General features: G+C 52.4%; 7 protein-coding genes across 7 annotated transcripts; 3 read left to right on the top strand and 4 right to left on the bottom strand.

The window, feature by feature from the left end:
- Window positions 1-1,476: 1,476 nt before the first annotated feature.
- On the top strand, window positions 1,477-5,381 carry VTN31DRAFT_5546 (uncharacterized protein; the record flags this gene model as incomplete). Its single annotated transcript, XM_069406057.1, has 4 exons — window positions 1,477-2,433; window positions 2,487-2,917; window positions 2,970-3,112; window positions 3,166-5,381. The coding sequence occupies 4 exons, from the start codon at window positions 1,477-1,479 to the stop codon at window positions 5,379-5,381; spliced, it is 3,747 nt and encodes a 1,248-aa protein (XP_069259703.1).
- A 782-nt stretch (window positions 5,382-6,163) lies between these two features.
- Window positions 6,164-6,841, top strand: VTN31DRAFT_5545 (uncharacterized protein; the record flags this gene model as incomplete). Its single annotated transcript, XM_069406056.1, has 2 exons — window positions 6,164-6,522; window positions 6,604-6,841. The coding sequence occupies 2 exons, from the start codon at window positions 6,164-6,166 to the stop codon at window positions 6,839-6,841; spliced, it is 597 nt and encodes a 198-aa protein (XP_069259702.1).
- Window positions 6,842-6,974: 133 nt separating this feature from the next.
- Window positions 6,975-8,118, bottom strand: VTN31DRAFT_5544 (uncharacterized protein; the record flags this gene model as incomplete). Its single annotated transcript, XM_069406055.1, has 2 exons — window positions 6,975-7,817; window positions 7,879-8,118. The coding sequence occupies 2 exons, from the start codon at window positions 8,116-8,118 to the stop codon at window positions 6,975-6,977; spliced, it is 1,083 nt and encodes a 360-aa protein (XP_069259701.1).
- A 1,218-nt stretch (window positions 8,119-9,336) lies between these two features.
- VTN31DRAFT_5543 (uncharacterized protein) lies at window positions 9,337-10,776 on the top strand (the record flags this gene model as incomplete). Its single annotated transcript, XM_069406054.1, has 1 exon — window positions 9,337-10,776. The coding sequence occupies one exon, from the start codon at window positions 9,337-9,339 to the stop codon at window positions 10,774-10,776; it is 1,440 nt and encodes a 479-aa protein (XP_069259700.1).
- Window positions 10,777-11,069: 293 nt separating this feature from the next.
- Window positions 11,070-11,996, bottom strand: VTN31DRAFT_5542 (40S ribosomal protein eS7; the record flags this gene model as incomplete). Its single annotated transcript, XM_069406053.1, has 3 exons — window positions 11,070-11,436; window positions 11,510-11,592; window positions 11,841-11,996. The coding sequence occupies 3 exons, from the start codon at window positions 11,994-11,996 to the stop codon at window positions 11,070-11,072; spliced, it is 606 nt and encodes a 201-aa protein (XP_069259699.1).
- Window positions 11,997-12,503: 507 nt separating this feature from the next.
- Window positions 12,504-13,554, bottom strand: VTN31DRAFT_5541 (uncharacterized protein; the record flags this gene model as incomplete). Its single annotated transcript, XM_069406052.1, has 3 exons — window positions 12,504-13,147; window positions 13,307-13,370; window positions 13,474-13,554. 3 exons carry the CDS (start codon window positions 13,552-13,554, stop codon window positions 12,504-12,506), a joined length of 789 nt encoding a protein of 262 aa, XP_069259698.1.
- Window positions 13,555-20,315: 6,761 nt separating this feature from the next.
- VTN31DRAFT_5540 (uncharacterized protein) lies at window positions 20,316-21,793 on the bottom strand (the record flags this gene model as incomplete). The annotated part of the gene is made up of 5 exons (XM_069406051.1): window positions 20,316-20,354; window positions 20,415-20,792; window positions 20,845-20,980; window positions 21,031-21,345; window positions 21,417-21,793. The coding sequence occupies 5 exons, from the start codon at window positions 21,791-21,793 to the stop codon at window positions 20,316-20,318; spliced, it is 1,245 nt and encodes a 414-aa protein (XP_069259697.1).
- Between the last annotated feature and the right edge of the window lie 927 nt (window positions 21,794-22,720).

Raw genomic sequence — 22,720 nt, 5'->3', positions numbered from 1 at the left:
GTGACTCCAGGACTGGTCATTATGAGGCACAGTACTCTGGAGTTCGCGGTGGCGTGGTTGGGAAGTCCCAAGCTCCCAAGCAGGGCTAGGTACCTGCGCTCTGTGGCTGGGTAGGAATGGCGCCACACCAGTTAACTAATGCGCCACATATTACATAATACTTATCGCAGTGCACATCTGTGGAAATCGTGGCTAATACAGTACAGTACTCTGTACCTACCTATCTAGGTAGGTAGTTACACCTTTTTGATTACATAATCAGGGGCTACTTCTACTTGTCCGGAATCGGAGAAACGAAACATCCATGCACTTTGATAGGTTAAGTCAGGTAAGTTCTCCGTTGGTAAGTAACCTAACGCTTGACGAGCATTAGTTAGGTTAACCGGCGCAAGTCGCGCAGCCAGCCGATTCAAGGGGTGAGCTGGTCATGATGGCACCACCTATTTTGGGAATTGTTTTGATTGCTCTCGCTCTTCAGCGTTTGCTGCGTCGCGATATTGAGTGGCAAGGACAGCCGCCACCGCTCGTCCGAACTGAGAAGAGAAACCATAGGTAGGACCTTCGTCTCTACCGCAATTGGAGATAAGTATGTACGGAGTACACGAAGACTCCGTAGTCAGGCCATGTTTTGACGATTCCCGCCAGTTGATTGTTAGGTCGTCAGGAGATGCAGGAGTACTCCGTAGCGACCGTTGTCGGGAAGAAGCCGTCCATGGCGCAAATTCAGCCATTCACGATGCGCCGGTTCACCCCTACGGCCTCGGAGCAATCTGGACGGAGGGCGGAAGTATGTACCTACTCCGTACTTGTACGGAGTACTCCGTAGTGTAATTAATGACTCGCGTCGCGGACTCGTGCTTAGTTAGAGTAGCTGAGATTCTGATTCTCCTGCTACAAGCGAGCCGCGGACTGCCGTCTGATCATCTGGCTGATGATTTACCGCCACCAATGCCGGCGGATGAATTAGTAATAATAATCGATTGAGCGCAAAAGAAACGCACTGCGAAGAGGATTTTGGCCTAATCACCGCGGCCTTTGCTCTTCTGGCCTCGAGATGGTAGATTGATGCCAATTGGCTGGAATCAAGTCGACTGACTAAGCAGAGCGTCTAAACCAGAAGAGGAATCAAGTAAGGCATTCGATCCGGATGTATGTAGACTCTCAGGCTCCCATTTGCAGTGATTTTAGCGTTCGCGGTCCCACTCGGACCGTTATGGACTTTTGGTGATGGTCGTTACTGTTATGGATGATGGATCGATCCAAGGCTTGGCCGTCTGGGCCTTCAAGCACAGCCCCAACTCCCCAAGGAACCATCGCAGTGAAAATGCCCGGTCAATCGCCTCCCGTCGTTTTCGCTCCAAAACGTACAATATCCTCGAATCTCTCCGTCCGGAGTGCTTCTTGATCCTCCAATATCCTTGTTGTAGCGGATGGAATTGACAATCCTCCGCTTATTGCTCCATATTCGCCAGCAACATGGCGAATCTTCAACTTCCCGCAATCACCTTTGATACAGACTCAACACGCGAATCAAATGCAGAGAATGACCCGAGCACTCCTTCGAATCAGACGGCCGATCCGCAGCATTTGAGTCCCACGTCGGTCGTCTCTCACGATGCTGCATCAATTCCGCCTGCCAGCAGAGACGGCAGCTTGCTGTTCGCTGGTTCTTCGTCTCGAGCATCAACATGGGATGCCGCGACCCTTCGGGAGCGCTCAACCTCTATCGCGTCGTCAAACCCGACCCTCGTCCCTCCGTCCAGAAAAAGCTCGTCCACTCCCTTTGAGTCCTTCAAGCCCTCCTATGACGATGTACCGCTTTCCGAGGCCTTGAAACCGGATCCGCGATATGAACAGGATTTCATTGTCAATGATAACGTGTTCGCTTTCTCTCCGGGACAGCTCAACAAGATGCTGAATCCCAAGTCATTGGCTGCCTTCTATGCCCTCGGAGGTCTGGAAGGTTTGTCGATTGGCCTGCGCACACACTTGACTGCCGGTCTCTCGCTGGACGAAACCAGTTTGCCGGGCCGAGTCACTTTCGAAGACGCTACCCGCGTGCTTCACTCGCCAGAGGACAAGGGCAAGCCGATTGAGCCTTTGGCAGAGAGCCATGATGATTCCAATGTCCCGCCATCCGGCGATCCATATTGCGATCGGATACGAGTCTTTGGTCGTAACAAATTGGCAGAACGCAAGAACAAAGGGTTTCTGAAACTCTTTTGGGCTGCATACAACGATCGAATCATCATGCTTTTGACCGGTGCCGCGATCATTTCCCTATCGCTGGGCATCTATGAGGCTTTAAGCGGCGGCTCGAAAGTAGACTGGATCGAGGGCGTTGCCATCGTCGTAGCCATTCTCATTGTGACCCTCGTCACGGCTGCGAACGACTGGCAGAAAGAAAGACAATTTGCAAAACTCAACCGACGGGTACGTTTGGCCACTTCTCCGCGCAGAATAGGACCAAATTAACACCACCACAGAAAGAGACTCGCGATGTCAAGGTCACTCGTTCCGGCCAAGAAATCATGATCTCCATCCATGATGTGTTGGTCGGCGACATCCTGCATCTGGAACCCGGCGATGCGCCAGCGGCCGATGGCATTCTGATTTCTGGTCATGGAATCAAGTGCGATGAGTCGTCTGCAACCGGTGAATCAGATCAGATGAAGAAGACGCCGGCACAGGAAGTGTGGCAGCAGATGGTTGACGGCACAGCTACGAAAAAACTTGATCCTTTCATCATTTCTGGCAGCAAGGTCCTTGAGGGCGTTGGTACTTGTTTGGTTACCAGCGTCGGCCCCTATTCCTCGTACGGCCGGATCATGTCTTCGTTGCAGACCGATCCCGAAGCCACTCCTCTCCAAGTCAAACTCGGAAAACTCGCATCAGCCATCGGATGGCTAGGGACATCGTAAGTACCGCATCGGGCATTCTTCAGAGCAAGCTCGCGCTGACAGTGACAGTGCTGCTGGAATTCTCTTCTTGGTCCTTCTGATTCGGTTCCTCGCCCAGCTTCCGAGCAATGATGCATCCCCGGCAGTCAAGGGCCAGGAATTCATGGATGTCCTGATCGTCGCGGTGACTGTAATCGTCGTCGCAATTCCTGGTAAGTCTCCCCCCGCGATTTGACAAACTCACAGTTACTAACCAAATATTCAGAGGGTCTTCCATTGGCCGTTACTCTAGCCCTGGCGTTCGCTACAACTCGCATGGTCAAAGAAAACAACCTTGTCCGAGTCCTGCGAGCATGTGAGACTATGGGCAATGCGACCGTCATCTGCTCGGATAAGACGGGGACGCTCACTCAGAACAAAATGTCGGTCGTGGCGGGCACGTGGTCCCGTGAAGACAGGTTCAATCAATTGCCCCTGGACGATAAGGAAACGGCGCCGACGACCACCGTCTCCGAGGTTTTCAAGCACTATTCCAGTTCCATCAGAAGCCTCATCGTCAAGAGTATTGCCCTGAATTCAACAGCCTTCGAGGATGATCAAAATGGCACGAAAGAGTTCGTCGGAAGCAAGACCGAAGTCGCGCTGCTGCAACTCGCAAAGGATCATCTGGCCATGAACGTGCGCGAAGAACGGGCAAATGCGGAAATTGTTCAGATTTTCCCATTTGATTCCGCTCGGAAATGCATGGGCGTCGTGTACCGCGAACCTGCAGTCGGCTTCCGGTTCCTTGTCAAGGGTGCATCGGAGATTTTGCTGGAATCCGCCACGTCAATCATTTCCACTTCGTCCGAGGGAAGCCATATCGAGACTACGCCACTCACCAGCGCCGATCGCGAGTCTATTTCAGCTACCATTGACGACTACGCACGGCGATCCCTTCGCACCATCGGAATGGTATATCAGGACTTTCTCAGCTGGCCGCCACCAGGGAGCCAGCGTCTTGAGGAGGATGCCTCCGCCGCTACCTTCGAGAGTGTGTTTCAGAACATGACGTGGATTGGCGTTGTGGGTATTCAAGATCCACTTCGGCCGGAGGTTCCTGGTGCCATTAGCAAGTGCCATGGTGCTGGCGTTAAAGTTAAGATGGTCACCGGAGACAACGTCAAGACAGCAACAGCCATCGCGGAGAGCTGTGGCATCAAAACCGAAGGCGGTATTGTCATGGAGGGTCCGAAGTTCCGGCAGCTAACGGAAGCGGAGCTGGACGAAGTAGTCCCACGCCTGCAAGTCCTGGCACGCTCTTCACCTGACGATAAACGGATTCTTGTCGAGCGGCTAAAGGCACTCGGGGAGACCGTCGCTGTCACTGGTGACGGTACCAACGACGGACCGGCCCTCAAGACCGCTGACGTCGGCTTCTCCATGGGTATTGCTGGTACTGAGGTCGCGAAGGAGGCCAGCTCGATCATTCTCTTGGACGACAACTTCAAATCCATTGTCACTGCGATCGCTTGGGGCCGAGCCGTCAATGATGCGGTGGCCAAGTTTCTCCAGTTCCAGGTCACCGTGAACATCACTGCTGTCGTTCTCACCTTTGTGACAGCGGTCTACAGCAACTCCAACCAAAGCATCCTCACAGCTGTTCAGCTGCTGTGGGTCAACCTCATCATGGACACCTTTGCCGCATTGGCCCTGGCCACCGATGGACCGACGGAGAAAATCCTCAATCGGAAGCCGTCTCCAAAGAGCGCACCCCTATTCACCATGAACATGTGGAAGATGATCATCGGACAGACCATCTACCAACTTGTCGTCACCTTCACATTGTACTTTGCGGGCGACTCATTCCTGGATCCGATTCTGGACCAGGATGATCCAACGCGGCGTGAAGAAGAGCTGGGCACGATTATCTTCAATACCTTTGTCTGGATGCAAATCTTCAACGAGTTCAACAACCGACGACTGGACAACCACCTCAACATCTTTGAGGGTATCCTCAGGAACTATTGGTTCATCGGCATCAACCTGCTCATGGTGGGCGGTCAGATCCTGATTGTCTTCGTTGGCGGAGTTGCCTTGCATGTCGTGCCACTCACTGGTGCACAATGGGGCATTTGTGTGCTGTGCGCTATCTGCTGCATGCCTTGGGCTGTTCTCCTCCGACTTCTTCCAGACCGGTATTTCGCGGTTGTGTTTAACTTTGTCGTTGGCAACATCGCCCGCATCCTGCGTCCAATTGCCAAGGTCCTTGCGCCTTTCTTCCATGCAGCGAGCCGGTCTTGTCGCGCTATCTGGCACGGTGTCGAGTACGCAGTTACCCGTCCATTTCGCAGAAAGCAGGCTGGACAGCTTGCTGGACAGCCCAAAATGGACGAAGAGATGGGAGAACTTCCCGAGTCAAGGCGCTCTGCCGACAAACAGAAGGAGCCGGAGTCGCCAGTTTCTCAACACCTCCTATTACGATCACTTCCGTGTAAATAGACTTGCTTTGAGCGTTTGATGTTTGATGCTGTACTTTTACGACACGATTTGCATGGTTGTTCTTGATAGCTCCGCGGCGTTTTGTCTGTTTTATTCTGCTTCATGTCTGGAGTTGTGGCCTGGCATTGTCGGGATGGTTCACTGAGCGTTTCTATCATACCTATAGACGATCTTTGCACGGAGCATCGGCTGGTGTGGCATGAAATCTTTCGACTCTAATAGACCATTGAATTTAGAAGCAATGTACGAGTATATTATGATTTGGAGGCTTGAATCTTTTCTGTTCTGAACTTTCTGAGCAGATGGTGTCGATTTGGTTCCCCCCGACATGGGAAGCTGGCATCAAACTAGTTCCTGCCTCAGGCACCAAATCAACCCGCAACGCCCGCTCCACCGCCGTAGGCCGCCTTCCGCTGTCAGCCTGCTGCGACGATAGCGATTCTGACATTTTGACTCCTTGTTTGTGCTGAATGAGATTCTATTCCAGCTCCCCACAATCCTGCACCTCGGTCGGTCGAAATTGGGTTCTGGGTTCTGGTCTCCCGCAAGCATCGTCCCGACTGCCCCGCCATCCGACCCTGACTGCTCGCCTACCCAGGTAGTTTATCTACCAAGTACTGTATCCCCCGAACCGCTAGGCTGCCGACCTCAAACCGACTCATTGTCAACAACCCAGAGCAGACTCCGCCACTATTTCCCTCACGACGGACAGAACACCATAAGCCCGGACTGCCCGGAGGAACAGAGGGGGGCTTTTGGTCTGGAAAAGAAGAAAGACCACCATGTCGCAAATAAACTACCGCACGATCAACATTGACGTTCTCGATCCCGAATCTTCTGTCAACTTCCCTCTCGACACTCTTCTTCCCGGCAACCTCCCGCCTCCGACCAATGCCAGCGCGGCCGCCAATGTGGCGGCGTCAGTCCGGCAACTTCTTCGGAGCGGGGACCCCGAGGGCGCCCTGCGATATGTGCTAGACACCGCGCCACTCTCCGGCGACGCGCAGGCCAAGGAGATCCATCTCGCGACTGTCATTGAGGTTCTCCAGGGTATCCGACAGGGGGAAATGACAAGGGTTCTGCAAAGTGTGTGTTCCGGCGAAGGTGGCGCCGAGCGTGCGGATTGTTTGATGAAGTATATGTATGCCACCTTTCTTTTTTCTTTTTTTTGTCCCAAGGGAAGTTGTTTATGACGTATTCACTAATTGGGTAATTGGGATAGTTACAAGGGCATGGCCTCGTCTGGCGGCGTCAGTGGGAGTGGAACGCAGTCTCCCTCCCGAAAAGGTGTCTCACCGCAGCCTACCGGTGCAGGGTTCTCTCAGATCCAACCGCGCAACTTTGGCGAGGGCGGTGCGGGCCAGCAGATGAGCGTCTTGCTCAGTTGGCATGAGAAATTGGTCGAGTTGACCGGCTACGGATCGATTGTTCGTGTCATGACGGATCGGCGGACAGTGTGACTTGTTACGAAATGAATATCGGGTGATTGTAGATTGACAAGGTTTCTAGTTTGTTTTGTTCCGTTCTGTAGAGGATTTCCTTTTTCAATTTCTTTCAATGCTGATGATTTGAGCCATTGGTTCATTCCCCTGGCTACGACGGCTCAAAGCTTCCTCCTCCTAAGATATCCTTGAGATTAACTTCTCCGGTGCCTCGCGGCAACGGTTGCGACTGCCCCTCGCCTTCTTTCCACCCAATCATGAAAATGATCCGGAACGTCGCCGGGATGCTGCCCCCGTCCGGGATCAGCGCGCCTTCTTCCTTATGCAGCTCGCGGTAGATGGCCTCATTGGCCAGCAGGACATCCCTGGAGAGCGAGCCGCGCTGCAGAATCGCATTGCCCTCGCCCATGGCCTGCAGATCCTGCATCAGAGCAAAAGTATGCGGGTACTCGACGACAATGTCCTCGACGTCGACGGTCAGCATCTTGAATCCGGCCCGAGTCAGCAGCCCACCGACATCCCTCACGTCGGCCAACGGCGAGATGTGCGGGGTGACGCCGCCGCGGCGTTCGATATCGGCTAACTGCAGCGACGACCGCAGCTCGAAGAGCGTGTCGCCGCCGAACATGGCCGCGATGAACGGACAGTCGGGTTTCAGGATGTTGTTCACCTGGGCCAGGACAGAGGGCAAGTCGTTGATCCAGTGGAGAGAGAGAGAGGAGAAGACCGCGTCGAAGGTGTTGGCGTCATAGGGCAGGCTTTCCAAGTCCGGGATCACATCCCGCTGGATGGACAGCTCTTTGTTGAACGGCAGGTCTTCGTCTCGGTAGAGCAAGGCATGCGACGTGTCCACGCAGGTGATCTTCTCGATCCGCGTCGACAGCGGCGGAGACGTTTCCACAGCCGGGTCCGGGTTTGGCGCTGTCAGGGCGCGCGCGATCTGGCAGCTGTTGGCGCCGAGGTCGAGGACGTTGGGAAACGTTCTTTTGATGTCCTGATCAATCCAATCCGTTAGACATTTGACGTTTTCTTTCGGGCTAGCTATTAAAGCGCACCAGTAATCGCTCGCATAACCGTCGAGCAATCTCATCCTTGAGATAGTCCACGTTGCGGCTCTCTTCCACATTTCGGGCCGCGCGATCCTTTTGTATATGTTTCACTTTTCGATTGAATACCTCGAGCGTTGGCCTTCCGGGGGTTTGGACTGCATAGGTGCGGCGGAAGACGGTAACGGCTTTGCTAGATGTCGGCCGCCCGCGGGGTCCGATGCTGGAGGAAAACAGTCGTAGGAACATTGCGGGATTTGAAGGCGGGAATTGTAAAAGCTTTTCCTACATTGTCATTTTCCTTGAGGCATGCTTGTGGGCCGAGGGATGGAGAATAAAGTAGAAAGGCAGGACTTCATCGCCTGGGAACTTGAACGCGCTCTGGTTCCACTGGAGACAAGGTTCAGTTACTTCACGAGCTTAGCTTCGGACCAGACTATTGATTTTCGCATCTGGTTGATACACTGCGCATGCGATCACTTGGACTATGAGTAGGTATCGGCCACACGAAGCGACCTTAATGGTGCTTTCACCGACGAGACTCGCTTAAACAACTTGAACGCCCGCGCAACAAGCTCAACATCAAATTATTATTATCATCGCCAACGAAAAAAAAGATGCGAACAAGCTAGACCTTTCACTCGCCACTCCAACATGTCGCGTCCGTTTCCTTACACGTACATCTCCTGCCCCTGCTCCCAGCTGCGGGCCCCCGACCCGTCGCACCGCGCATCGCGGGAACTATCCGCTCGCAGTAGATCACCGTCCAAGTCGCAGACTCAAGACGAACAAACAAACAAACCCGCTGCGGACGAAGACGATGACGAAGAACCGACATTCAGTCCGCGGTCGCCGCGCGCCAACTACTCGTTGTATCCGCCGGAACAACTTCTGTACTGCGAAGATTGCCATCAGATTAAATGCCCGCGGTGCATCACGGAGGAGATTGTTTGCTGGTACTGTCCGAATTGTCTCTTTGAGACACCAAGCAGCATGGTTCGGAGCGAGGGCAACTAGGTTTTTTTCAAGACCGCTGACGTCGGCTTCTCCATGGGTATTGCTGGTACTGAGGTCGCGAAGGAGGCCAGCTCGATCATTCTCTTGGACGACAACTTCAAATCCATTGTCACTGCGATCGCTTGGGGCCGAGCCGTCAATGATGCGGTGGCCAAGTTTCTCCAGTTCCAGGTCACCGTGAACATCACTGCTGTCGTTCTCACCTTTGTGACAGCGGTCTACAGCAACTCCGGTTCGGAGCGAGGGCATCAGGTGGGTTTTTTTTTTTTTTTTTTTTTTTTGTCGAAAAGATCATTGCAAGCAACTTACTAATATTCTTCTGTATACAGATGTGCTCGGAATTGCTTCAATTGCCCCGTCTGCACAGCACCGCTGACAGTCACCACACTCGAAAGCACGGCCGACAGTTCCGGCCAGCAAGGGCCGTGGATTCTGGCCTGCGGATACTGCATGTGGACGACCCTCGATGTCGGCATCCAGTTCCATAAGCCAACCAACATTCGATCGCAGCTGGCAAAGATCTACGAAGAAGCTTCGGACCATGCCAAACGACTCTCCAAGTTGGGCAGCGAGCTCAAGTCGCCCTTGTCTACGGTGTCTTCGAGCGAGCGGACGGACAGCCCTGACTGGGATGATAAGACTCCGCGCACCGAGACGCCAACGCCGCAGACACAGGAGCAAGTGGAATTAGATCCGCATGCAAGATTCGCCGCATTGAAGCGGTTTTACTCTAAACAGATCGAGGAGTCGTCCGTGTCTGCCACGGACCCTTTCTCGTCAGACTTTGGGGCCGTCTTCTCGTCCCCCAGCGCGTTAAACCGAATCATGTCCATCTATGCGTCCTCGACACATCTCTACGGTGGCGGCCGGAAAGCCAAATCAAAACCGCCCATCATGCGCGAAGCGCTGACGGCGGCGGAAGGGCTGAAAATCGCGTCCCCGGAGAAGGACCGGGCCATCGTTGAGCAAATCCACTCCCACGAGGTAACGTGGGACGACATCCTATCCACGGAGCAGCGAGCTTTCCAGTCCCCCGACGCGCGTCTCGTCGACGATCTGCGGCCCCTACCGGTCCTGCTGCGGACGAAGCGATCCAAACGGTGCAAGTCCTGCAAGCATATCCTCGTGAAGCCTGAGGTCAAGCCTGCATCGACAAGGTTCCGCATCCGCCTCATCGCGCTGAGCTACATCCCGCTCACGACCGTTCGACCGCTGAATTTCACTCCGCTGCCCGGCCAGACGGTGTCCGCAACGTCCGCCCTGCAGATCAACATGGACGCGCTGGCGCCGCAGCGGCCGATCCAGTACCTGCTGACCCTCAAGAACCACATGTTCGACCCCGTGCGGGTGACGCTCGCCACCCCTTCAGTGACTCCGGGCCGCGTCCAGTCCAAGGTGACCATCCTCTGCCCACAGTTCGACATCGGCGCAAACAGCGATGTGTGGGACGAAGCGCTCCAGAGCGGATCCACGGCGGGCATCTCGGCCACATCCGCGTCATCGAGAGCCGTCGGAGCGGGGCCTGGCGAGAAGGTCGCCGAGGCCGGCAAAGTCTGGGACAAGGGACGCAACTGGACCACCGTGGTGGTTGAAGTGGTCCCGGGCACACTGCCGGGCACATCACCGTTCGGAAGGAGCAATGACCAGAGCAAGGACGACGACCCACTAGAAGAGGACGAGGACCTCCTCGAGATTCCAGTCTTTGTCCGGCTCGAATGGGACTCCGAAAGCCACATGGACTCGGATCATCATCACCATCATCAATCCGATAAGCGCCAGGGTCGGGACAAGGGCGGTGAAGAGGCCTCGGAGAAGCCGGAGACGGCCACGCGGGAATTGGCTTATTGGATGGTTCTGGGCGTTGGGAGGATTTCAAGCAGGGTCATTTGAATAATGGCTTGATTCGATGTTTTGTAGAGGTTAGGATCACGAAATGATGATATGTAGTATACAGTAATGCCAGTCGCCGATTCCATTGCACAAAACCACGAGTTTATGTTGATTGTCGTAGAGATCACACGAAGCGTAAGGACTCGGTTTCATGAGAAATTGAGGGTAGTATTGATTTTGTCTACATTCCCGTCATGAATCCTATCATGGCATCGCGAAAGAAAAAAAAAATTCCCCAGCTAAACTTTGTATTTTTTTACGACAGAGTAAACAACACAGTCATGACAACTCCTCTAGTAATCAGCGATGCTGCTCTGAGGGAATTCAAACACGACGTTGCGGCCCGTCAATCGTCGGTAGACCTCGCTGTAGGCATCCAGACGGTGGTCGACGCCGCCACGCTCCTTCTCATCCAGGATGACCTTGATGATCTTGCTGCCGTCCTCCTTGGTGCGGATGCGCTTGCCGACAATCTCAACGGGGTAGACGATATCGGACAGGATCGCGTCGTGGACGGCGGTCAGGGTACGCGAGCGAGGGCGCTTCTGCTTCAGGGTGTTGCGCGACCGGGCCGAGCGCTTGGGGCGAGGCAGAATGCGCCGCGAGGCAATGAAGATCACATGGCGGTCGGAGAACTTCTTCTCAAGCTCCCGCGTCAACCTGTGCGGCATTTCATCAGCATGGATTGGTCGAGAAAAAAAATTCTAAAAATGGGCTTTTTTTTTTCCCGTACCGCTGCTGGATCTTGTGGAAGCCCTGCAGAAGGGGAACAGGGACGAAAATGGCAATGGCCTTCTTGCCGTGGCCGACCTCGATCTGTAACAGAATCACCTCGTCAGCGTGGATATGCCCCTTGTGACCACGAGCACGTAGCTATCGTAGAAAACACGCATTGCCATGCACAAAAGCTTCACAATCGGCATTCATCCGGGAAACCACCACATGATTCGACTCGGCGCTCGATTTCAATCCATTGATACGAGTCGGATCATGCCGCCAGATTTCCATCCGTAGCCGCGGAGAAAAAATGGTTTCGTGGAACAGGCAGCGGGAATCAATCCTACCTCTCGAGCAGAGACAAACTGCAGAGGACGCAGGCTGGCCTTCAGGTCCTGGGTGTTGTTCTCCAGATCGTACAGAGCATTGGCGATCGAGGTCTCCAGCTCCGAGGGGCTCTGTCGCGACGGTGAGTTCGCGGCGATCTTGTTGAGGGAAGCCATGATTGCGACGGTCGGCAGCCTGCCCGCTGCTTCTTCCTTCTTTTCTTTCGAATGGGGGGAACGAGTACGAGAGGAAGAACCTGGCAGCGCACACACAAGCTAAACTTTCCGTCGAGTTGTGCGGTTTGGGGTTTTGGTGTGAAATTCGCCAATCTTGGCCGCGCGCTCGCTTAGCCGTGACGCGCTTAACCGAACTTGGTTAGACTATTCCAAATTAGGAAAAGCGACCCCCGTGACTTGGCCAGTTGGCCGCAATTCAACAATCATGGTTTGTATCTATCTCAAAAGGGTGGGAAGGAGAGATTCAAGCATGAGAACGAATAGTCGTCACGGGACACCAGTGACATTCGATCAGAAAGAAGAATAGCAAGTACTATGCATCCATAGCGCACTAACTAAACGACCAAAGATACAAGTTCTCCGACACAGCCAAAAAAAAAAGTGGGAAGCGTACGCAAGGCACAAAGAACTCAACCAAGCTAAACACACCTAGAACACAAATACAGATTAGCAGCTGCAGCCCGCGTTTGCCGCTGCTGCACCCCGATCGCCCAGATTGATCCTCGACTCATCTCCTGATCGGCCGGCTCCCAGCGATGTTTGACCTCCTCCCACTCCGCTGCGATTGCCCTTCAGGCTGCTCTCTGGGATGGCGTTCGCAATGGCGGTAAACACTTCGGTAACATTGTAGCCCGTCTTCGCACTGGTCTCGAAGAAGAGTAGGCCCTCCTCCTCTGCGTAGGTGCTTGCTTCGCGCGTCGAGATCTTACGTCCATCTGCCGGCGCACTCTCTTGATCCTCATTGTCAGCCGTCCGAGACTCATCTCCCCCTTCAGCATCAGGCCCGGGAGCGTCGGTGTCGGCGGCCTCGGAGGTGCTATTACCGCCGTTGCCATCATTTGTCAAGTCCAGCTTGTTGCCCACGAGCGCAATTACGATCCCAGGACTAGCCTGTCGTTGCAACTCTGCCACCCAATGTTTGGCCTTTACCAGGGACGACGGCTTGGTCAGATCATACACAACGAGCGCGGCTTGAGCATTGCGGTAGTACATGGGCGCCAGCGAAGCAAATCGCTCCTGGCCAGCAGTATCCCAAATTTCGAACTTGATCGTCCGCGTAGGTAGAGAACACTTTTGTGTCAGGAAGGCAGCTGTACATGGGATCCAGTCAGTTGGTGGCATCCCAAACAATGGGACTCAGTCCGCGCAAACTTTGGGGGGGGGTTGGAGGCAGTGGAGAGCATGACGGGGGCGAACGGATATACATTGTCACAACGTAGAGTGAAAAAAAGTCAGAGAAAGCGACATACCGCCTATTGTGGGCTCTTTGTTTTCTTGGAAGTCATTGTTGACGAAGCGAAGGACTAGCGATGACTACATCGCGAGTTGTACCATCAGTCGATGCCCAATACGCAGGATACAACCCGGGGAACTTGGCAAGCCACCCAGCTGCCAACATCGCTTGTCTGGTACATACCTTTCCCACTGCAGCTTCACCCAATAATACGAGCTTGACACTGCTGCTCGGTTTGGGTGCCGAACCCGTGGATTCCGACATGTTCAGCAAATCGATCAGATCGCGACTTTGTCGCCCAGTGAACCAAGTCCTAAAATATCACACCCAGGCGTGTTGTAAAAATGTGGCCCCTCTCGACACACGTTTCTAGAGCTCAAAGGGCGCAAGTTCGAATGCTGCCGACATCCAAATCAGATGCGCTGAACGGGCAAATCGGCGTTCGGTGCTACTTGTAACTCGCGCGATGAGCGACGCGGGGTCCGATATGCACGGAATCAGACACGTATATTGAATGATCTGTTCCTGGCAGCAGGAAAACAAAAAAGATGCCAATCGAAGAAGGCTACGCCGTCTGGCAGAATGATGCTGGCTGATGAATGGAAGACAGATCAACGGCTTGTCGTCGTCCTACCTGGGGATGTTAACCGTATGAGGTTTAGTGTACTTTTTTGCGCCTTTCGCAGGCTTCTACACCGAGCGTCAGCAGGTCCTAAGTGCAGCATTATTGGGTTGAGATCCCCATTGCAGATTTGAGTCAGTCGTTGCGGAGTGTCCGGAACGACTTGTTACTTGGTCTTTAACTCGGTATTGCTGGATGATCAAGTCACTCTGCGGTAGTTCACGGAATTTCGGCATCCAGATACTAAGTACTCATACTACTCTGTATCTGTGCTTGCATAACGCCACAAAAAAAAGCGACTGGATGAAAGGGCAGTGCCCAACGAACAATAGGAATTAAGATTGGACTGTCTATGAGTAACAACAGCTCAATCTGTCAGTAGGTACCAGCCCAACTGACGAAAAGCCCAAATCTTTGTCTATCATAATACATGCCGTGCCAGATTAAACATGGTAAAGCAGAGGCGTAGGACGGGAGACCTGCCACGGAAGCTTAGAACAGCTCAGGTTCCGTCCTTGGGCCGCTGCCGTATTGTACATGTGTATCCTCCAGAAAACAAAGAGGGTGACCGCGAAGTCAGACAGCTCTATGTCTTGGTATCTTCGATGCTCGCCGTACCAACCCGTCCCGTCTATAATCGAACGCCGGAAAGCCCACAAAAACCCACGCAAGCAAAGAAAAAAAAAAAAAAAAAGTCCGTCCACCTGCACAAGGAACCGGTGATTCCAAACTCCAAGTGCGTCAAAGGACATCACCAAGAGTGGAACCGGGATCCGCAATAATACAATGATTGTCAGAAAAGACAGCAATTAAAAGGTGTATGGAAGTCGAAACGGAGTAGAAACGAAGTCTGCGCACAGAGTCAGCGAGACGGACAAGATACTAAGTGCGCCAGTGGTGTTTTGACTTACAGTAAAAGAAACATGTCACGAAACTATCATCAAAACAACACTTCAAACACCAGTCTGAGCGACAAACTGGTGCTATTGGAATCCCGGAGTAGCTTTGGATGCAAGGGAAACCGGAGTGTAGATTCCATGATTCGGGAGGTTTCAATCCCGTGACAAACTTTAGCGCGTCGTCGGCGGCGGTGGTGGAGCACCGGGCTTCTTGACCCCTGTTGTGTCGTAGGCACCACGGCCCATGTTGGTAGCTGACAAGTCCCGGAGAATCATGGCGAACCCCTTCATGACAATTATGGTCAGTCGAATATCCCTTGCGAAGGGAGGAGAAGAATGAGAGAGGAAAGGAGAACTGCACAAGGGAAAGAATGCTGCGTAGATGGAGAGCAATGCGAGGAAAACCATCGGGTGGACTCACTCTTTTATGTGCTTTTTGAGAAATGCGCAACGATCGGAGCGACCCAAAAGGCCAGAAAAAAAAGATCACGGAACGGGACCGGGGACGGAACGGATGCCCAGTTGGCAAACGGTCAGTGAAACCAGCAGGGGTTCGTGGAGATCAGCAACCAAGCCACCCGAAGACGTTGAGCTTCCGATGCTTTTGAAGCTGATGCAGGGTCCAAATTCAAACAAGATCTAGTCGATGGCCCAACTTGAGCTTTTTTAACCTTTGGCGGCAGATCTTTCAGTCCCGTCAAGCAAGCAAGATGGCTCTCGGCAGTGCTTAGCGTTCAGGCAGGAATGTGACGGCAATCCAGTCCTGGCACCAGGCAGGGACGATTCGATTGCAGAAATCGCAGCCACGGGTGGATCCCAGGGATGATGAGACCAGAAGAGCCGCCGGATTATAGGGAGCAGTAAAGGGATAGGTGAGGGTATCCGCAGGATAAGTTTATCGACGTTTGGACGGCGATCTGGAGCCAGCAAACACGATCCGGGCCAGGTATGCAGGCAAGGAGGCAACACAGAAAACAGGGGATTGGTCCCGGGACGACGGATGTGATACAGAACAAGGACGACTTCGCAGACCCGAATGGTCAACTCGATGTATCGCAACGGGGGGTTTTGATCGCCAGGATTAATAGGTAGCTCGATTATTAGCAAACAAGGGAGAGAGTCCGAGTATGAAAGGCGACAAATCGGAAAGGTAGGCTTGTATCCAGGGAGCTCCAGATGCAAAAGAGAATAATAAAACAGAAAACCGAAAGGGAAGCAAAGACGTAAGAGAAGGACTGAATTAATTTTTTTTTTCTTTTTTCTTTTTTGTTCCTTTTTTTTTATCGTGTTTTTGATTTTCCCCCAAAACAAGGGGGAGGTGGTAGATATATCGTTTTTGTGTTTCAACCAATTTACCCATTTGGACGTTGGATAGGTTATATCCAGAATAGCTCGATTTACTATTTAGGAGCCAGATTGGTCAGTAAAGCGCGGTAATTCAGCCAAGGAGCTCGACTTTGGGCAGTTAGCTTTTTTGGGGGGGAAAGATGAGACCATTTCCAGGGACAATTGGTCTGACCCGGGGAACAGGAACGAAGGCAACGGTTGAGCTTGCAAGTTGATGGGGATTGGCGACTTCGCTTTGCTGACGGCTGCGCTTAGCCAATTTTTGCCTAGCGGCAGAATGGGTTGGTTGTAAAGATTTGCTACCTTTCCAGGAATAGCCTACTCCGTTCTCTAAACAGCTTCCTGAATGGGTTGGCCCGTGATCTTTAGGTTACGATGAGCTCACCCCAACGGTCTTCCCGATTCTCCCGGTAGGGCCGGTCCTTCCAGTTGGGCTTTGCGTGGCTTTATCATCCATATCATCCGCTGTCGGCCCTTTTTGGCTCAAAGTTTACATTCTGTTTACTCCGTCACTGTAATAGAATGTAGTAGTATCTACCTCCTCGTACGAGTAAGATTCAGACAGGACGGAACTCACGCCTTGGAGCTGTAACTGAAAGGAACAGCCGGGCCGCGGTCCAGTAACTCCAGTTGATTCCTGACCCGCCCCCGACTCCTTTAGTGTCGTCTCGCGTGGCAGCCCATCCACTTCTGGGTTTAGGCGTCCCACATTACGAGCCCCATACATACGGAGCACACTATGCACAATGTATGTATGATCTCCGGGATTCCTCTGGGCTCCACGGTGCGCGGACGAGGAAGAGACGTTATTTCAACGGAACAATTTACTCCTTTGGATTCGTTGAACTAACGATAAATAACGGAACAGGTGACAGACAAAAAAGTCGCAGAAAATCGCTGCCGCCTCCTCATTTCCATTCAGCCTCGATTTGGGGGCGCTGCAATTAAACAAAGACACACACGATGGATGGCCGCCACCAGGTTGATACAGGACTTTGTTCCTTCGCGCTGAATGTCAGATCGTTGGATCGATGTGCAAAAATGACAGGCATCACGTCAAGGATGGGCTGATGCGGCTGCATCGTGCAGCTTGCAGGCTGCAGGCTCCAGCCCTGGGTTACCTGCTTGAATCGAACGACACTCCATAACCTAGCCGAGCAATGGTTGGACAATCCCAGTCCGGTGGGAACGCGGAATACGCTTTGTACGGAAAGAGATGTTTTCATACGGAGCATTACCCGTATGAGGCTGTAAATACGCGACTCCTCGTCTTTCTGAGTTCTGACTTTAGTAGCAACACGGAGACTTTGTATGAAAGTAATCGATCTACGCGACAGGTCACTTGATGATACACAATGAAGACCCAGGTGTAAGAGTTCAGTCTCAACATCGACGGAAGAGTTAAACAGCAGAATCTTGCCTGCAGAAACGTGGTCAACCTTCTGTCACTGCGTGGCTGGAAGGATTTGAATGTTGACTGACACCTGAGGGATTTCATGACAACCGGACAGATGGACAGGGATGAAAACTGGGTGTATTGTCTGAAACGTGTCCGTACATACTCCGTATGTACGGTTAACTTACCAAAAGTGTTTTTGTGTTGTTAACTATTGCTCCATCCATAGCCCTAATTTAATGACTTACCCATTCCGGCACGGACTGGAGCAAGTTTTCGAAACTTTTTCTAGAACATCCCTGCAACAGCCGCATGCCGTCCGCTCCCATCGTTTCGTCCGTCTTGGCCCCGGCTTCCAAGCTGCAATCTTGGTTCAGCCGTTGAGGACTCCCGCAGACTCTAATAGATAGCTCGTACTGCGCGTCTATTTGAGGTACGTACGAGTACTACGATATGTACGAGTAGGCTGTAGGGCGTCAAGCAGAAATGATCGAGAGTACAAACATGAGTATGCGCGCGCTTCCTGTCGTTCGAACCGTAAATCCGGTATTCGGGATTCCATAACCTAGAGAAGATTCATTCTGGATCGTCGAAACTCGCAACTCCGCCACGCTCAACGGATTGACTTACTCTTGTGTGGATTTTATTGACCCATTCCGCCGATCCGGATACGGAAAGCCTACCCTGTAACCCTATTCCGCGCCTGAGCGGACAGCGGAGCCCGCTGTCCGAAGTTGAGAAGTGGTTCCCGAAGCGCGGCACCGTTGAGAAGGACTGGCGCGGACCAGTTCCATGGACAACCACAGTAGTTACCAAACTCACGTGGTTCTTTATCTTGATCAGGATTCAGGATCATCTTTTTCATTGGTTAGCAAGATGAGCCTGTGGCTCCATGGAGGAAAATTACTAGGACAGTTGACGATTGCTGGGGCCATGGTTGCTTGTTGCTTGTACTAGGAGTGTCCGTAGCTGTCGTCATTTGTGTGTCGAGATAACACCACGGCTCGGGAGTCGGGACTCCCATCCTTGTCTCCTGAGCACTTCGTCCGTCTGGATAACTGTTATCACCATGATAGACACGGTCCATGTGACTTGAGGATTTACTGAAAAATGAGGCCTCCATTCATAACCCAGGTTACATACAGTTAAACCTACCTAGGTACTCCATACTTTCTGGAGCCTCTGACATTTGTGCAACATGGATGGCGGAGGCAGGTAGCCACACTGCCACAATAAAAAGTCTGGACTGGTCCTTTCAGAATCACATCATCCAAGGAATCGACTTGTTCTTCAAGATCTCCCTTTCTTTCTGCTCTTCCAGCAAGAATCTGCACTGGATCTTGCAGATTGCAGGACAATTGGTCCCAGAGAGGAAGTAAGGCCTCTCGGGGAAGCGATTCCGAACCAAACAGTTCAATTCCAAGACCCAATGCCTTGGCTCCCTAGAGTCCCCCTCCTGGAAAGGTCGAGTTCCGCTAGCCGGATTGGGAAAGGCCAGTACGAGAATGAAAGTTCCTGCATTCGGCAGCAAGACCCTCAGACCCATCGCCCTGCGTGCCCCACTCACCTTATGCAGGGCGGAAGATGCTCCTCGGTTCGGTGCTTCTGGAACAAGGAACGTTTTCATCTCAACCTCAACTGAGTTGGGAACATGGAAAGAAAGTACGAGTATGGAGCAAGAACCTAGGTAGGTAGGTAACCTTTTCTGGAAGAGAAGATTTCCTCCTTGCAAGTTGCCTTGTCTGAAAATAAATATCCGCCAATCTACTCCGTACTCGAGCTCGGTTAGCAGCCTCGGATACTCCGGGAGTCGATGGTCTAGAACAATGAGGCTTACGCAGTTGACTCGTACCGAGTCGGTTAACCTAACTTTAAGTTTCTTGTTCTTCAACTTTTGTCAAGCATGCACTCATGGGCATGTGACTTCGACGACTCCTCGGTATACTATGCTGCTTCGACATTGGACGTGAAGACTAGAGACAACCTAGGTACTTTACAACACACCATCACACAACTTCTAGATGACGTGTACGGAGTATAGGTTATACATCGAGCGGAACACACATTTGCAACAGCCAAATGGCAAATGCTAGCTCCAATCCAGCGATCGACGGTGGCTTAGTCTACCGGACCATTGGGTCTCCCCTCCCCTACAACATGGATCTTGGTTCTGGCTACGGAGCTTGGACAACAGCTCCTGGTCCGTAGCGTATGACTAGAGCTCCGTCCGTCAGGAACAGCGTGGGCCCTCGGACGTTGGGTTACCTGGACTAACGACGGAGTATGGAGTACGGAGTATCAATAATTAGAAGCTCAGGAGGGCAATTTGGCCAGGAGGGAGGGTTGGCTGGACTCTGAAGTTCGGGTCCCGTCTCTGCAGAAAGCTACAGTGGCCAAGATTAACCAACCGGAGGATCTCATCGGATGTTCGGACGCGGTAGTGTCGATTGTCCACAGCCCAGACGAGTACTCGTACATACGAAGCAGTTGACAGCTCAGATTCAAAGGCAACCCCGTACTGAGACTTGGGAGTCCCAGCAGACTGGTTGACGGAACGTTTAGCATCAAAGTTAACCTAATGATCATTGCCATTCTCTCTATCCATTAGTTAGGTAAACACAAAGCCCACAGATGTGGCAAACGCCATTTATGGAATCATGAATAACTACAAGTCGTTTCGATTAGGTAGTAACATTGTCGACCAGGAAAACGGGACACGCCTCGAATACTTTGGTCATGGACCCGAGTGATGTGCAATCATCTATCTGGTCTTGTTGACAGTATGATATGCCATCTCAAACTGAATCTATCATTAGCCATTGCCCAACTGATTGCTACCTACACGGGGGAGAGAGCAAACCTGTTCATTCGTCTGACAGATAAGGACTCTAGGCGTCCTGTCTGAACCGGTGATGTCGACAATCGTAGCATCGCCATCGCCCAACCCGGTTGCATTTTTCTGCTCATCGAGGGTGAACCCCAAACAGCCACATTGCGTCGTGACCGCACGACGGAGCAAGGCACTATGTTCGCCGATGCCTCCCGCAAAAACGAGTGCATCCACCTGGCCCTGCAGCTTGACGAAGTAGCTACCCACGAAGCCAACGATGCGGTCCACGACAATATCAAAGGCCAGCCGATGGTTCTCAGTCGGCGGGTTCTCGACGGCAATCTCGGCAAAGTTCGTGGTCCCGGTTATAGCCTTCCAGCCAGATCTCTTATTCAAGATTTCCTCTGCCTGCGTTGTCGCTTAGCAATGTGATGGTTGCATGGTATGAGGTTGCCCTTACCGTGCTAATACTCATTTCGCTGGTACTCGCCGGGCTCAGACTACATGCGTTGTTGGTGTAGTGGAAGACCAGACTGGGATCGATATCTCCGCTGCGTGTGGCTCCTGGCAGACCAGAGAGTGGTGTGAGACCCATCCTGAGCGTAGTCAATACTACAACCGCTTCGACAAAGGAACGACTTCGTACGAAGTATCAATCGATTTCCCCTCCTTGATCGCGCACACTGATGCGCCACTGCCGATATGCATGACAATCAGGTTCGTCTTCTCCTGGGGCTTTCCGAGATGCTCGGCCACCGAGCGAAGGATGAACGAGTAGCTGATCCCATGAAACCCGTATTTGCGCAGTCCGTTCCGCTTTGCGGCGTCCTGGTTGATGGGATATGTGCGGATGTGTTTGGGAAGAGTCTTGTGGAACGCCGAGTCAAAGTAGGTAATGTTTGGGATCTTGGGATACTCTTGCCTACAGGTCCGAACGATTTCGAGCGCACGGAAATTGTGCCTGCGATCAAGCCCATGCATCAATGGTTTTAAAACGAGCCAAACATGATCCGCCGGAGAGGGGGTTCATACAACGGTGCCAGCGCCTCAATGGCTTCCAACTGGTGAAGATTCTCGTCGTTGATCTCAATTGCATCCATGTAATCACCTCCATGGACCACTCGGTGGCAGATGCATGCCAGGTCCTCCGAGTTGACCACTTCGGAGATCCCCGGATCGGACATGCATCGCTGGAGCAGATACTTGAAGGCCTCGGGAGGAGTGTCCAGCTTCTTTTTTATTGTTTCTTTTTTCGTCGTCGAGTTGGTCGTGTATTTGAGGGTTTGTGGCGGCGCGGTAATGCCCGACACTTGTGCGTCCACGACAACTTTTGGCGGTTTGTCCAGGGTGTAGAAGGTCACCTTGACGGAGGACGACCCCGCGTTGACGGAGAGGAGTGATTTTGCCATGATCAAAGACTATGACTTTTCCAGAGAGAGGAGAGACTTAACCAAATCGAAACATAACTGGATGGTTCGGTTTTTATCTCCCTGAACACATGTTGTTCCTACCCTGGCCACAGATGGACATTAGGGTCAACGATGACACCAGAAACAATGACGTCAAGTCGATGAAAGCACCACTGGTATTAACAAGGCACAGATACACTAGAAAACGAACGGCATGCCAGATATTAGAATTTATTTATAAACACAGAAAAATCGGTTCATATCCTCGCTGTACCGTCTATGTTCGTGGCCTTTTTTGAGAGCAATAAAAATGCCTGGAGAAGTCATCGATCAACCCAACCCTCAGCCCCTCCCATCGCATCTTCCCGATGTCGTCGACCAGCTCAAGGTTCAGCTGGACAGTATCAAACTGGACGACAAAGACGCCGATGCTATAGTCAAATTCCGTCGAGCGGCTTGCTATATTGCTGCTGGTTCGTGACTCCGTGAAATCTGATGGCTAGAACAAAGCTAACAAGATATATTTTCTCCGGATGACCAGCGATGATATTCATCGAAGATAACGTACTCTTGAAGCGAGAACTCAAATTCGAAGATGTCAAGCCTCGTCTCCTTGGTGGGTTGATACATCCGCCAATGCATGGAAGAATGGTACCAAGCTCACGATCAATGCAGGCCACTGGGGAACATGCCCCGGCTTGATCCTGGTGTACGCCCATCTCAATTACCTGATCCGGAAATTTGACCACGACATGATCTACGTGGTTGGCCCCGGTCATGGCGCACCGGCCATCCTGGCTGCTCTATGGCTGGAAGGGTCCATGGAAAAGTTTTATCCAGAGTACTCGCGCGACACGGAGGGGTTGACGCGCTTGGTTTCGCGATTTAGCACGACGGCGGGGCCGCCGAGGTATCGATCCTACCTCT

The sequence above is a fragment of the Thermomyces dupontii genome (genome assembly GCF_041956625.1).
Source record: "Thermomyces dupontii strain NRRL 2155 unplaced genomic scaffold VTN31scaffold_5, whole genome shotgun sequence".
Taxonomy (NCBI): domain Eukaryota; kingdom Fungi; phylum Ascomycota; class Eurotiomycetes; order Eurotiales; family Trichocomaceae; genus Thermomyces; species Thermomyces dupontii.
Note: the sequence above shows the minus strand (reverse complement) of the source record. Positions and strands in the feature narration are given on the sequence as shown.